General features: G+C 42.2%; 1 protein-coding gene across 6 annotated transcripts in view; it reads left to right on the top strand.

Moving 5' to 3' along the window:
* drosha (drosha ribonuclease III) overlaps positions 1–13,190 on the top strand; it is a 136,331-nt gene that overhangs the window by 97,842 nt on the left and 25,299 nt on the right. For all 6 annotated transcript variants that reach the window (XM_039617618.1, XM_039617617.1, XM_031728545.2 and 3 more), the window contains 2 exons: positions 7,578–7,683; positions 8,835–8,976. In XM_039617618.1, the coding sequence (XP_039473552.1) occupies positions 7,578–7,683; positions 8,835–8,976 (248 nt within the window). The remainder of the gene's footprint in view (positions 1–7,577; positions 7,684–8,834; positions 8,977–13,190) is intronic.

Genomic DNA, 13,190 nt, shown 5'->3' with positions numbered 1-13,190 from the left:
GGTGAAGTGATCCGGAAGTGTCTGCGTGGCAGTCGTAAAAGCTGGGTGAATTCCCCTGGATAAGTTATGGATGGAGGGAATTTGACTTTGGTCATGGGAATCTTAAAGGAAAGGAGTTACATTGGATCATCTCTCGAGCTAGAAAGAATAAGAACACATTACTTTGTAGGCTGTCTGCTGGACACACTGGTAAGGGGATTAATGTGAGAACAGTTGGCTTCTCTGATAACCGAGTTTCTTTTTTCCTGAGTTCTCAAAATTCTCCTTCCTACCTTTTCGTAACCTCGTGACAGTTTCCTTTGAGATATGTGAGCAGTTAAGAAAAGGAGATAGGGTGTCATTTTTGAACTATTTGCCCGTGCTCCATGTTCCAGGCACACAGACTTGACTTTAAACACAACAGTCCCACCTACCTGCCGTTCAAGCTTAGTGGCAGCCAATCAGAAGACAGGAAAAGAAAGTTAAAGAAAAGAGGTTAAAACGGTTAAAATTATTTAACTCTATGAATGTTGCAGGGTTCGACACAACATATAGAGCTAAACATGAGCTTTAAACTACATACAATAAAACATATAGAGTAATTCTAAGGTGTATGTTTGCTTTTTTCCCTTTTTCTTTTAATTACAGTGTTTCACTGCAGCGCTGCTGTGATTTATCACTGACATTGGAACACTGGAATTTTTTTCCCGCCTCTGTTTTGACATTTGTTCAATAGTCAGTAAAGTTACAAACTTCTACAAGGACGACTTAAAAATTGATCAGGAAGAGAGCGGCCGGGTCTGCCCGAAACAAACACGTCGTAATTGTGTAGCTGCGGTGTACCCACCCCTCGTTTACTCGTCACATGAAAGGCTGAAAAGATTGCAATTTTCATAGCAAAATGTTTCCGCTAATGAGACCGTTCACTCCAATTTGAGGTGTTTCTGATTCAGACTATGAGAGGGTTATTTGCAACTGAAGCTTAACTCACTTCTGAGCTCCACCAAACAACACAATAGTGAGTTTGACAGCTAAAGCAAATTAGCCTTGGCAGCACACCTCTGATATCTTATTGGCAGGCTGCACTCTGTAATTGCTTGCTTAGATTTGGACTAGGACATTGCTGTGTGTGCATGTGCATGTGTGTATTACATCCACACACACACACACACACACACACTGCTGTGCATGTTCTAATCCATCACTTAAATGTCAAATATCTCTCCAGTCAGGGTCAGTAAAGTTGATTAGAGGTCCAGAGGTTTGTCTCCTACTGAGCTTCACTTTAAGGGGTTTCCAACTCAAGGTTGATCCCAATTATATTTTCCAATGTGGTGCCATTACGTTTAAAAACAAATAAATAAATAAATAAAAAATGCAGAGCTGGCAATTTAAACTAATGTATTTTTTATTTCACTGAATTGTATTGTTGCTTTTCCTGGAGCAAAAACGAACAAATTAATATATTTTCAGGGTAATTTATGTTCAGTAGCTCATTAGTAGCCAAAGGCATGTTGACCTAAATAGAGCCGACTGACTTGAAAGCTGGAACTGAGCAATGGCTGCCCATAAGGACCAAAGGTTACACCAAAGTGGGTCAGGCTGTCGTGATAGAGACAAGAATAAGGTCAGAAAATGGAAAGGAGGGTCACGCGAAAAGGTAGGCCGAAGATGAGGAGACAGGAGTGACCCAGGACAAACTGACCTAGAAGGAGAAGACAGTGCAGGATGCAGGGGTGGGAGCTGATGGTGTCTTGAAGCGGCGGAGACTGGAGGCTAGCATCAGACAGCAGTAATGGAGAGCTGCGGCCCCCAGGCGATGAGCTTCCTGTCTCCTCTCACAGCGGAAGAGCTGGGTGTGTTGCAAGAATCTCACTGTTAGGGAAAAAGGATGAAACGGGGTCCGGCTTTTTCTTCAAGTTCAGTGTTTGTTCAATGAAAGCACATTTCACTGTACAGCTTTGAAAGGAAGGCATTTGAAACATTTATATGTGCATTTATATTTTATACAGTAGTTTTAGGTTAAAATTGAAAGTTAAAGGAAATTAGTGAATGAAATATTTGTGATTCAGGCTGCTGTGAGAAGCAGAGTAATGTATAAAGTACTGAGAAGCTTCTTTGCCGCTTTATTCTCAGACCTCTAATCACTGCAGATTATCTAATAAAGGGGGCCTGTTATGCTCATTTCCAGATTCACAGTTTTATTGTTGGACTTGGACAGCTTTGCATGATTCACAAATGCAATTTACAATATTTTATTAAAAATAATCCTTCATCTTATGCTGGGCCGTGATTCAAGAAGTCGATTCATCAACTCTCTGAAGCAAGCTGGTGCAGCTCCTGTCTGCCCTCCCATTAGACTAGCTTAGTTCTGATTGGCTGCCCTTCATAAACAAAAGATTCGGGTTGCTGTGCTCACAGCCGGAGCTGTGCGCCAGAGATGACCATTTCAGGGATCTCCTGGACGACGTACGGACCCAGGAGTAAACAAAGCTGACTGTTTAGAGCCTTCTGAATCCAGAACACCTTGTTCAACGAAAGCTTTGTTATCATCTTAAAAGCATTAATATCGACAGTAAACCAGAAAGAAAACACAAAAACAAAAAGAAAATAGAGAAGAAACTCTCAGAATAACCAGCCAAACACTGTTATCCATGAGTCAGTTACACAAAAGGACTACAGAGCTCTAAAAGGTTCTCCGAACTTTGTCAAATATTCTTTCAGGACTTGTGTCAAGGTTTGCAGTGTAACGTTGGACATCATTTGTCTTATCTGGTGGCTAACAATACGTCTATGAGGGGTCTTCCCCTTCCAAAACAATGCTACAAGCTCTTTGCCATTTAAAAAAAAAATGATTGAAATAAGTCCTCATGTCACTCATACTTAAATTTTTCTACTTTTATCTTCGACCAGTGCCGACTTTAGTCAAAGGCACTGATGTTGCCTTCATTCTCTTCAACCCTTCATCAGATTGCTGATTTGACCGCTCCTGTTGTTTTTGCCGCCTCTCTCATAAGTTTACTTTTTTCAGTCTAATTGAGGCCTCATCTCTTTGGACCTCATATTTACAGTTCCAGTTAAAAACTACCAAATCAACTCCAGATCTTTAATCTGCTTAATTTTTAATGGAAAAAGTTGAACAGGCCTTGCATGACCATAAAAGTGGTCGTCAGTGAAGTGTCCAGTTGCTTTTCAGCCTTAACAAATTGGGAAGTGTGTCTAAAATTGGCTGTAATTTCTCCAATACTTTCCTTAAGCTCCTTGCATTAAAGCTGCATTTCAATCACATCTTGATTGCCTGGGTTAAAATGGTGGTGTGCACCGAGGCAACTTCACCCAGATTGTGCCTTTACCCAAAAAATATGGACCTAAGTGTATGCTGATGTGGTTTTTACAAAACCTCTCAGCTTTAGATGCGTTAAGAAGTGTTGGGCTACATGTTTAATGTAAGCATTCACTGTGTATGTATGTGATGGATGTAAGCCAACGCGTAATAGGAATTTGCAGTTTACTTTAGTTCGAAAATAGAAATTAGAAAATAACATTGAGCAGTGACCACTCTTTAAGCAAATAGAATTCCACTTGCATGATCTCCTATAAAGAATTTCCTGACCGTGAGATTGAATAAGAAAGCTCAAATAATGCAAACTACACAGCTTTCAGCCTGTTACATTACATAGTTTATTAAATAGTTTCTAAATTAAGCTTTTATATAAATCTAATTCCAGCTTCATTTTCTGTTCAGTGCAGCTTTGCTAGAAGAGACCCTGAGATTTCTTTCTGACAGAGAGTCATTTTAAATTAAAACTGCTCTTTTCATGTGGTGCAAATGGTTTCCCCCCTTTTTTCCCGGTTGCCTAAAATCACTCAGTTTCCTTATGTTCGGAGTCCAAAGTGGCCACTCCAGTTTCCCCCAACTATAGCAAAACTTTGTCACAAGTAGTTGGCGATTACACATCTGAAGCTTACACAAGCATGCACATATGAAACAAGAACATTATTTCCCTAAAAAGAGAAAAATGGGCTTTAAAAATGGTGCGCTTGGCCCTTTTTGGAGCGGGCAGCCTGTCGCCGCCTCTTCAGAGGGCCTGTTAAAGGTATTTTAGATCAAAGTCAAAGGCGAATAAAGACCTCGGCTCCACACTTTACTTCAATTTCCCCCACCTTACTGGAGCATTGTGCCTCTGCTGTTGAAGTGAATAAGGGATGGCTCTTTGTGCCGCTTCACACGGCGACGTATTCCTCTTTGACCTACTCTATCTCTTCTTTTTCCCCCCATCTCTTGCCTTTTTTTCGTTTCATCTCTCACTGTCACTCCCCTCTTTGCCTTCCCGCTCTGCCTCCTATTGGATGTGAAATTAGCTCACACTACACCTTTTCAATCGTCTCCTATCCACCACATTCTTTCTGGCATCTCGGGTTTTACTCGGCTCTCAAACGGTATACGTGATAGATTTTGAGCCTTTTACCACACGTGTGCACATGCACAGTGCTGAGGTACAGGATGAAAACTGACTGATCTCTGGTCTTTGTTCCCCTCCCCTTATCCCCCTGCTTTTCCCACCTCAGTTCTCCACGCTCTCATGAGCTGCAGCAGAGCCTTTTCATTAAGAAGCTCTGTGATTATTTTTAATGTGGAGTCTGCATCAGACAGTTTCCCTTCACTCCTAATGAAGCTCTGTACTGGGCCTCGAATACACAGTCATATAAAAAAGTTCTTGGTGTGTCAGCTGTTCTGTGATCTTTGAGTGTGCAACAATTAAAGTCAGTTTCTTCTTTCTTGTATTAAAAATTTACATATTTAAGAGGAATTTGAGTGACAAGTAAAATTAAAATAAAGAGTTACAGGAAAAATTGATTAAACCTGAAGACGGCAACATTACACCAGGACTTTTGCTGGTGTTTCATTTCTACCATCATGAAGTCAAATAAAAAAATAAGTAGCAACAGACAAAACTCTAAACTCATAAAACTAAAATATGACTAAAATCAGTTTTTAGAACTGATTTGAAATTGCCATTTCTCAGACGGGTTTCCACGAGCAGGTCCAGGCCCGGTCACCTTTCATTTTTAAATGGGTCATTAGGAGAGACCCTCTTGGCTGGATGACCACAGTGGCGCGGAGGCAAAATACGGAGTTAAAAGATCTGCTGTTCTAGAAAAATCAGAAATGATATCAGATTTAAGTTTGGATGAGTTTCTCTCCTTGTGCACCTGTAGAGTGCTTCCAGCATGGCTGCTAATATTAACTCTCTTCCTGAAAGTAGTTTGTTCACTACTTGAATTTCACCACAGGCCTCCGAGAGCCTTTTCTGTTAAACTGACCAAACTTTCATGTCAAGGATCATCAGCGATGCTGAGATCTGGCTTTCTGGCTACAACTCAATAACCAAACAGCAGCCTTCAGCGTTCAAGCTCAAAGGAAATGCATTAAGTCTGGAGTGCAAGCAAGAGCATGCTCACCATTTTGTTTGACATTCACGGGGTTCTGCACCGTGAAGTCGTGACCGAATCATTCCAAAAATCTACTTTAAGATAAGATAAGATAAGATAACCTTTATTAGTCCCACACGTGGGAAATTTGTTTTGTCACAGCAGGAAGTGGACAGTGCAAAAGTTATATAGCAAAATTAGAATACAATAAGAATAAAATACTGTACACAACTGTACAGAATAGAATAAAATAAAATACTATATACAGTAGAATAAATAGAATAAAATATACAATAGGATAAACATCCAGAAAACCACAAACCACCTGAACTGTTGGCACCAAGTGCACTGAAAGTGTGTTTGTAATGTTTTTTACATCCACAAAGTGAAATTAAAATGGTTTGGGCACACTGGAGACGATCCCAGACATATTGCAGAGTCACAAGTGGATGTGGTGACAAAACGACTTCCAGAGTGTGATTAGAAATTAACAGCCATGCTGGCAGGCTAGCTTGAAGGGAAGAAATTGGAATCACGTGTGGTCGTCACTTATTTTGTGGACATAACTTTATAATTACACCCCAAAGCCAAGTACACAGGTGTAAAGGCTTAGCGAAAACTTCAACACTGTACGATCGTTTTTTTAAAAGGATGACACTTGATAATACTTTTCTAAATAAACTCTTTCAATCGTGACAACTTGCTGCTTTTCTCTCCTTTACATGGTGACGCATTGAGTTTTAGAACTGTCGGTCCAGTTCAACAGTTCTAGTGTATGTTTTTCATTGTAAATGGTAAATGGGCCGGTACTTATATAGTGCACTTTTACTCTACCTGAGCACTCAAAGCCGATTTCATCCATTCACACACGTTCGTGCAGCACTTTATTCCATGCCTTTGAGTGCTTTCTAACTATCTTGCGCACACACAAAGACACACAGACTCGGTATCTTGCCCAGGAACACTTTGATATATGTTCTGGAGGAGCCGAGGATTGAGCCACCGACCTTCCGATTGGCAGGCGGCCAGCTCTGCCTGCTGAACCACAGCCGCCCCGAGATAAACAATTGGTCAAAAGAACAAAGAAAAAACAAATGAAGACTTTAATCAAAAATCTAGACGGACACATTTCTGCTTAATATGCTTTAACTGCAGTTTCGCTCTGTTTTAACCTCAGATCTCTTTGGCGGCAGCTCATAAAAGGCAGAAGCGCTAAAAATTGGACAATAAACTTTGGCCTTTTTCTCTCTTTGATGTCAACCACCTCCTCATCTTCTCCCTCTGTATCTTCCTCTCTCATCTTCAGACTTCCCCTCCTGCATGGAGCTCTTAGCTATAGATGGATATGTGCTCTGCTGCTGAATATACCTCCCTGCTTGCATGGCGCTCGCTCACGCCCACCCTACCCGACGCTTCCTGGCTGCCTGGCATGGCACCAGCCCACATCTGCAATGCTAATCTATAATTCTGTTTAATTAATGACCATTACAGCAGCAACAGCAGTTGCGTACCCCCCTCACACCCCTCTCGTCCTGCCCTGTCTAACACTGTGCGGGGAGTTACAGTATCCTCCCTGCCTTTCACTGGTAGTGGAGAAAGGCAGGAAGCTGATGTACAGTATCACAGTGCTGCCATGAGCTTTTTCTAGGAATTGTTGGAGGGTTAAAAGATGTTCTCTAAAGCTGTGCGCACAGTTGCTGCCTTTGTAGGCTTAGGATTTTGACAGGCTCTCCTGCAGGTGCACCAGAATTTTTTCTTTCTTTCTCTTTTTTTCTTCTTACCTTTAAATTTGAATTGCAATCAAAGCTGAAGGATTTCTTCATAAGGGCCTGCTACTTCAGGCTGCTTCCGACTTGTCACACACCCTGTCAGTGCAGCTGTTCCCAGAGGCCACCCATGAAATGTACATCAGCCGACTTTGCCGTTTCTGTTAAAAGACTAAAAGCTCGGTAGATTTGTCGAGAGAGCGCGATGCCTTTCATGCCCCATTGATGTGTACATGAATGACCTCGTGTGAAACGCTCCCTGTTCCCCCTTTTTTTTAACCCTCCTCCCATCCCACATATCGTTTCATTCCCCACATTATCCTTCGGTAACCTTGTGTTTTCTCTCCATGTCTTGCCTCTGTTTACCCCACTCGCTGTTCCTTTATTTTTCTTATCCAGGGGCCACAACCAGAGGATGGAGTTCCTGGGAGACTCTATCATGCAGCTGGTAGCCACAGAATATCTCTTCATCCACTTTCCTGACCACCATGAAGGACATTTAACAGTAAGATCAAATCACTTAAAACACTCCCCTAAGGCTTTTTTCCACCTGCAGCCATGTACCTCTCACATCTTCCTCTTTTACACCCGTGTTTGGTCTTTATTCCACCGTCTCCTGCCTTTTACATCATTTGAGGGGTGAGATTTCTTTCCCCACCTTCTCCCCTCTCATAAATCTGTGATCTTCCTCTTTTTTTTTGCCTTTTTGCTTCCACACCTCTCTTCCACTCACCCCCCTCATGCTGTGCCTGTATGTTTACTGTACTCCTCGTGATGGGTATTGTCATGAGACGGAACTGTTCAGTGGTTTTCAGCAACACATCTTTGTTGGCACATTTTTTGCAGAAGCTGTCAAGTGTCTGAAAAATAAAGTCGCGTGTGCGCGAACCTGCACGGCTTGTACCACAGGTACAAAGCAAATGATCACACTTTGAACACGCAAGTCCATTTTCCGACGGCGTCAAACAGCATTGCGGCGCCGTCTTTTTAGTCGAGCATCAGCACTTCTCTTCAGAGGACCCCACTGCTGGAGGCTGCAAGGATTGAGCTGGTCTAAAAACTGAATAAGAACCTCTGCAGTTATTTTTTTATTTTATTTTTTATGGATATTTCATGACGTAATTTTTGTAAAAGCATCCAGCGAGCTTTGGTTTAGAGACTGAAAGCTTCAGCAATGCCCAAGAGTCAAGATGGGGTACATCTGAAATGGATTTCAAATTGGGAGGAAGAAAAAGTGCCCATTCAACTAGTGCGTGTTTCTGTGGCTCCAATTGTGATTGCATGTGTACTGTTAAGGAGGGCATATCACAGCAAGACACATTCAGTCATATTGCATTCCATTTGCTCTTTTCCACATCTTGTAGCTATATTTAAAGTGTTTTTGTTTTTCTTTTAGGGACTTAAATGTACTTCAACCAATCTAACATGTTGTAAAGGCGCTCAGCTCCAAGTCACAATGCAATATTTAACAGACTAACGTGCAATCACCCTGAAACATTTATTCAGCGTAACCATGTCTGTCTTTGATGAATTATTTCATGTTTCCCTTCCATTTTGATGTTTCTGTGTACTTCTGCAGTGTGGATCTTTCTCTGGTGTTTCCAGTGTTCTGACAGGCGGACTTTAAAATGCGATCCTCTGTTTGTTCGCCCGCAGCTCCTCCGCAGCTCCCTGGTAAACAACCGCACGCAGGCCAAAGTGGCCGAGGAGCTGGGAATGCAGGAGTTCGCCATCACCAACGACAAAACCAAACGTCCAGTCGCGCTGCGGACCAAGACTCTGGCCGACTTGTTGGAGTGTATGTTCCCAGCTCTTTGATTCATCTCTGCAAATCTAAAATGACTAGAAAGACCGTCTTTATAGACTTTTATAGACCCCGACTCCTTTTCTTGTATGTCTCTCCAGAATGTGCAGTTTAAGATGGCAGCATGGTGTAACATTATTGATTTCTTTGTTCCCTCTGTGGTGGATGTCAAACAAAGTCACTTCTCTGCTTAAGAGGCTGGAAAATGCTCCCTGTGTGCCGCTGTAGTTTTTATTTTGGGCTTTTTTAATCTTCCTGCTACAGCTGCTAGATTTTCTCATAATTAATGAGCTATTAATTGGCTTGTGGTTCTGCCAGCTTAATAAGTCTTTTGTTTTTTACCAGTATGTGACTTCCAGTATAATAAATGTATGCAATATCGCTGGATTCATCAGAACTGCAGTCTGGATGGGTCATGGGAGTTTGACCACCAGGTCTACATGACGAGGCTTATGACCACGCTCCCCAGGGACACCTGTGTGGTGTCCTCTGGGATTAAGTTTTTATAGCCCATCAGGTCCTTGTATAACCAAAGTTAGAGCTCTTTCTGGCATAAAGTCGAGCATGTTTTCAGTGAGTGTCAGGCTCCTCTAGGACTCCCCCTTATTTCCTATCCTGTTTGTGATATTCATGGACAGGATCAGCCCTGGGTAGGAGGGTTTCTATTTCGAGAACCTCAAAAAAAGCAATCCTGATTTTTTTTTTTTTTTTTTCCATTATCTTCATCTGAGCTTGGCCTTCAACCTGCACTGGAATCTTTTGCAGCCAGGATGAGAGTCAATATACCTGCAAATCTGAGGGCATGACTTTCTGCTGAAAAATGGTGGAATAGGCTTGGACATCCCATAGAGCAGGCTTGGCCAACTCCAGGCCTCGAGGGCCGGTGTCCTGCAGGTTTTAGATCTCACCCTGGGTCTACACACCTGAATCAAATGATTAGTTCATTACCAGGCCTCTGCAGAACTTCAAGACATGTTGAGGAGGTCATTTAGCCATTTGAATCAGCTGTGTTGGATCACGGACACATCTAAAACCTGCAGGACACCGGCCCTCGAGGCCTGGGATTGGACACCACTGCCATAGCAGGTCACAGTAGACACACCTCTTTTTTTCCTGTTGAAAAAGTTGAGGTGACTCAAGCTTCTGCTTAGGATGCCTCCTGTGCACTTCCCTTTGGAGCAGCGGTCCCCAACTCCCGGGCCATGGACCGGTACCGGGCCATGATTGTTGAGGCTCGGGTGTGAAATTTATGGTTTTCAGGGTTTTTATCGTTATGGTTTTTATTGTTTTTATCATTAACTCGGTTTCCCTGGGTCTTTTCCCATGTGTTAGGAATAAATCTTCTCTTTTTTTGGGTATCGATTTTATTTTGTTGTATTTATCCGCGACACCTTAAAGGCCGGTCCATGAAAATATTGTCAGACATAAACCGGTCCTTGGCGCAAAAAAGGTTGGGGACCGCTGCTTTGGAGGATTTCTGGATGGACCCTGGAAATATTATATATTTCATCTGGCTTGGGAAAGTCTGGAAACTGTCGCTGAATGTCTGGATTACCCCACTTGGCCTGCTGCTGGGGTATAGGTGGGATGCAAAGCAGCTTAAATAGCACCAACAATATAAAGCCCTTTCCAGACATGGAGTTTGTAATATCACTGTGCTCTTCAGTCTGTTAGAGAGATGGCTTTCTGTCTCTTAGATATGGCTCACGACTTCATTCATACATATCCACAACGAGCCATATTACTTGCAGTATTATAGATAATAGAGTTTTCTTACCATGGCAGCTATTTTTGTGTTCTCTGCAATGTTTATGGGGCCACAGCTAAGCATAAAACAATCGGTGAATTGTCTAGTTGGATTTTTCTGCTCCTGCTTTAATAGACATTTTGGTATTTCTAGTTATTATCAGTGGCAGTGGGCAGTTAATCCCTACGATTTGCAACTGGATTCTGTGTGGAAATGACCAGGAATGGGATACTGACACCACACATGACAGTGTGTCTCACAGCTAAAGATTAAAGCGCTGAAAATACAGCCAATATATGTGATTCAAAAGTGGTGGGTTTGTGCTTTTGTCTCTCTGCTGTTTACGCAAAGAGAGTGAGTTTGTTTTTAATGATTAGCTAAACAGAAAAATAGAAATAACAAAGAAGTGAAAAATAATGTGCCCCAGGGCGCTGGCAGTGAGTAGGCAGCACCTGCCACTGTCATTCAAATCTATTTTAGTATGTATAAATTATAATAAGTACGAGTACAATATAATTACTGTTGGACCACCTGTTTTTCATGATTTTGGTCATATTTGTGCTATTTAGTCGTGTTACTGTGGCTCAGGTGATAAGGACCTATGTTAATTTTACCTGCTATTTAAGGTGTAAACAGGGGTGCTGCCACAGTGAGGAGAGTTCAGTCCATCAGTGTGGCACTTCTGTTGTTCTGTCAAACTCATCAGGTAGAGTTTGTGGGTGGGAAGCCTGTCAGGGATCAGCCCGTGTCACCGGTGCTTTTGAGACTCTTTTCTGACAAGCGAATTAGAAATCCATGGCCCTTTTCTAGGCCGCTCTCCATCACAACCAGGAAACAGCCAACAAGCAACTAGGCAAATAAATCAGCCCGTAGTAACTTATTGGAAACATGCCATTACTGTATGGGAAAAATATGCTGGAGGCCATTAAGAAGCTGTCTCTGCGTGGTGCTCGATATTTTCGTCCGCTGCATTACACTGACAGATTTATTTTTTCACATGTAAAATGTAATTTTCTACATAAACATACTAAACTCGTATAATATAGTAGCACAAGTGCATGTCATTAAACAGTAAAAGGATTGTTATTCTACCCGCAGCAACTTAAATTCGGTGGTGCGGCGCTGTTTTGGGGGACCGGACCTCCACGGACATCCATAAAAACAGGAGCAGAGCATTAATGACAGTAGATGTGGTTCTTTAAATAGAGAACCTGGGGTGGAGGGTGGGTTGGGCATTGTGCTCCACAGTCCGATCATCCTATTGTCCCTCTGGACGATCGCTGATGACCGATGGCACCACCTGTGTGGGAGGCAGAGGAGGTTAACATGTACCCATTATCCACCCTCCGTAATGTACAATGTGTGACCCAAACACAGAAAAACTCGACAGCACGCAGGGAAAAGAGTTTATTTCTCACTTCCAGCATGAAGAGACACTTACATGTTGACATACTCTACGATCAATGATTTGCCTTTGTTGTAATTAATTAACATAAGTGGACGGATGTCAGCCCAAACAGATATATAACATCTGCACGGCTCTTTACTTCTTTACTTTGGACCTATAGTTCTTCTAACTCATCCAGTCTGTTTTCTATGTTTAAAATAGTTCATTCCCGTCTCTGCTCCGCTTTGCGTCATGATCTCCGCACACACAGCAGAATTTTCCACCCACAATAGCGCCCTGTGGGGGGGGGGGTTAAGAAGATGAAATAAACAAAGGCCTCTGCAAGTGCACTAACATTAAGCTCTCGTTTAAAAATCAAGCCAGTAGTCAGAAATATACATGTCTGTCTTACGAGTTATAAGTGAAGATGGCGAATGAAACGACAGTGAGGTAGATTCACTGTATTTTAATAAAATTAATCGATAACTTTGATCATGGTGGATACCCGATATAGCCCTAGGCAAGGGGGGTTGCTGAGCGGCTTGCACAGACAGGCCTGAGGAGCTTAAATAAAACACTTTATAAGCTGACGTGAGCTGGTGTTCAGATCAGCTTATCTGCGAGGGTTTGGCCCTTAATAAATTCCAGTATTGATTGGGCAGTAACAGATTCTTCTGACAGATCTGGAGTTTTTTTTCATCGCCTACCTATCACATATAAATGTCCCTCAACCCTCAAGCACCTAGGTGTACATCGAATCAAATAAATTAAACTAGAGATAACATTCGCTTGATTTCAATCCTGCAATTAAAGGAAGTTCATGGTCGACTATAGGAAGGTATATGCTGAACATGAGCGCAGGAATTTGCATGCAGAGGGAGAACGGAAACAGAGAATTGGAGGAGACCTTTTGCGGTCCACATTAGGCCAACAGGGGGAGCAGGCAGGGACAGGAACTGTGATACAAAGGGAATAGAAAATGAACCGTTCCAGTTTGGTAGATTAAATGAGGAAAAAAAGACTAAAAAGCACTAATGTTTTTCAGGCCAGCATTCAGTAGACAGACCATAGTGC

This window comes from Oreochromis aureus, linkage group 9 (assembly GCF_013358895.1).
Source record: "Oreochromis aureus strain Israel breed Guangdong linkage group 9, ZZ_aureus, whole genome shotgun sequence".
Classification (NCBI taxonomy): Eukaryota; Metazoa; Chordata; class Actinopteri; order Cichliformes; family Cichlidae; genus Oreochromis; species Oreochromis aureus.
This window is presented reverse-complemented; position numbering and strand designations above follow the sequence as displayed.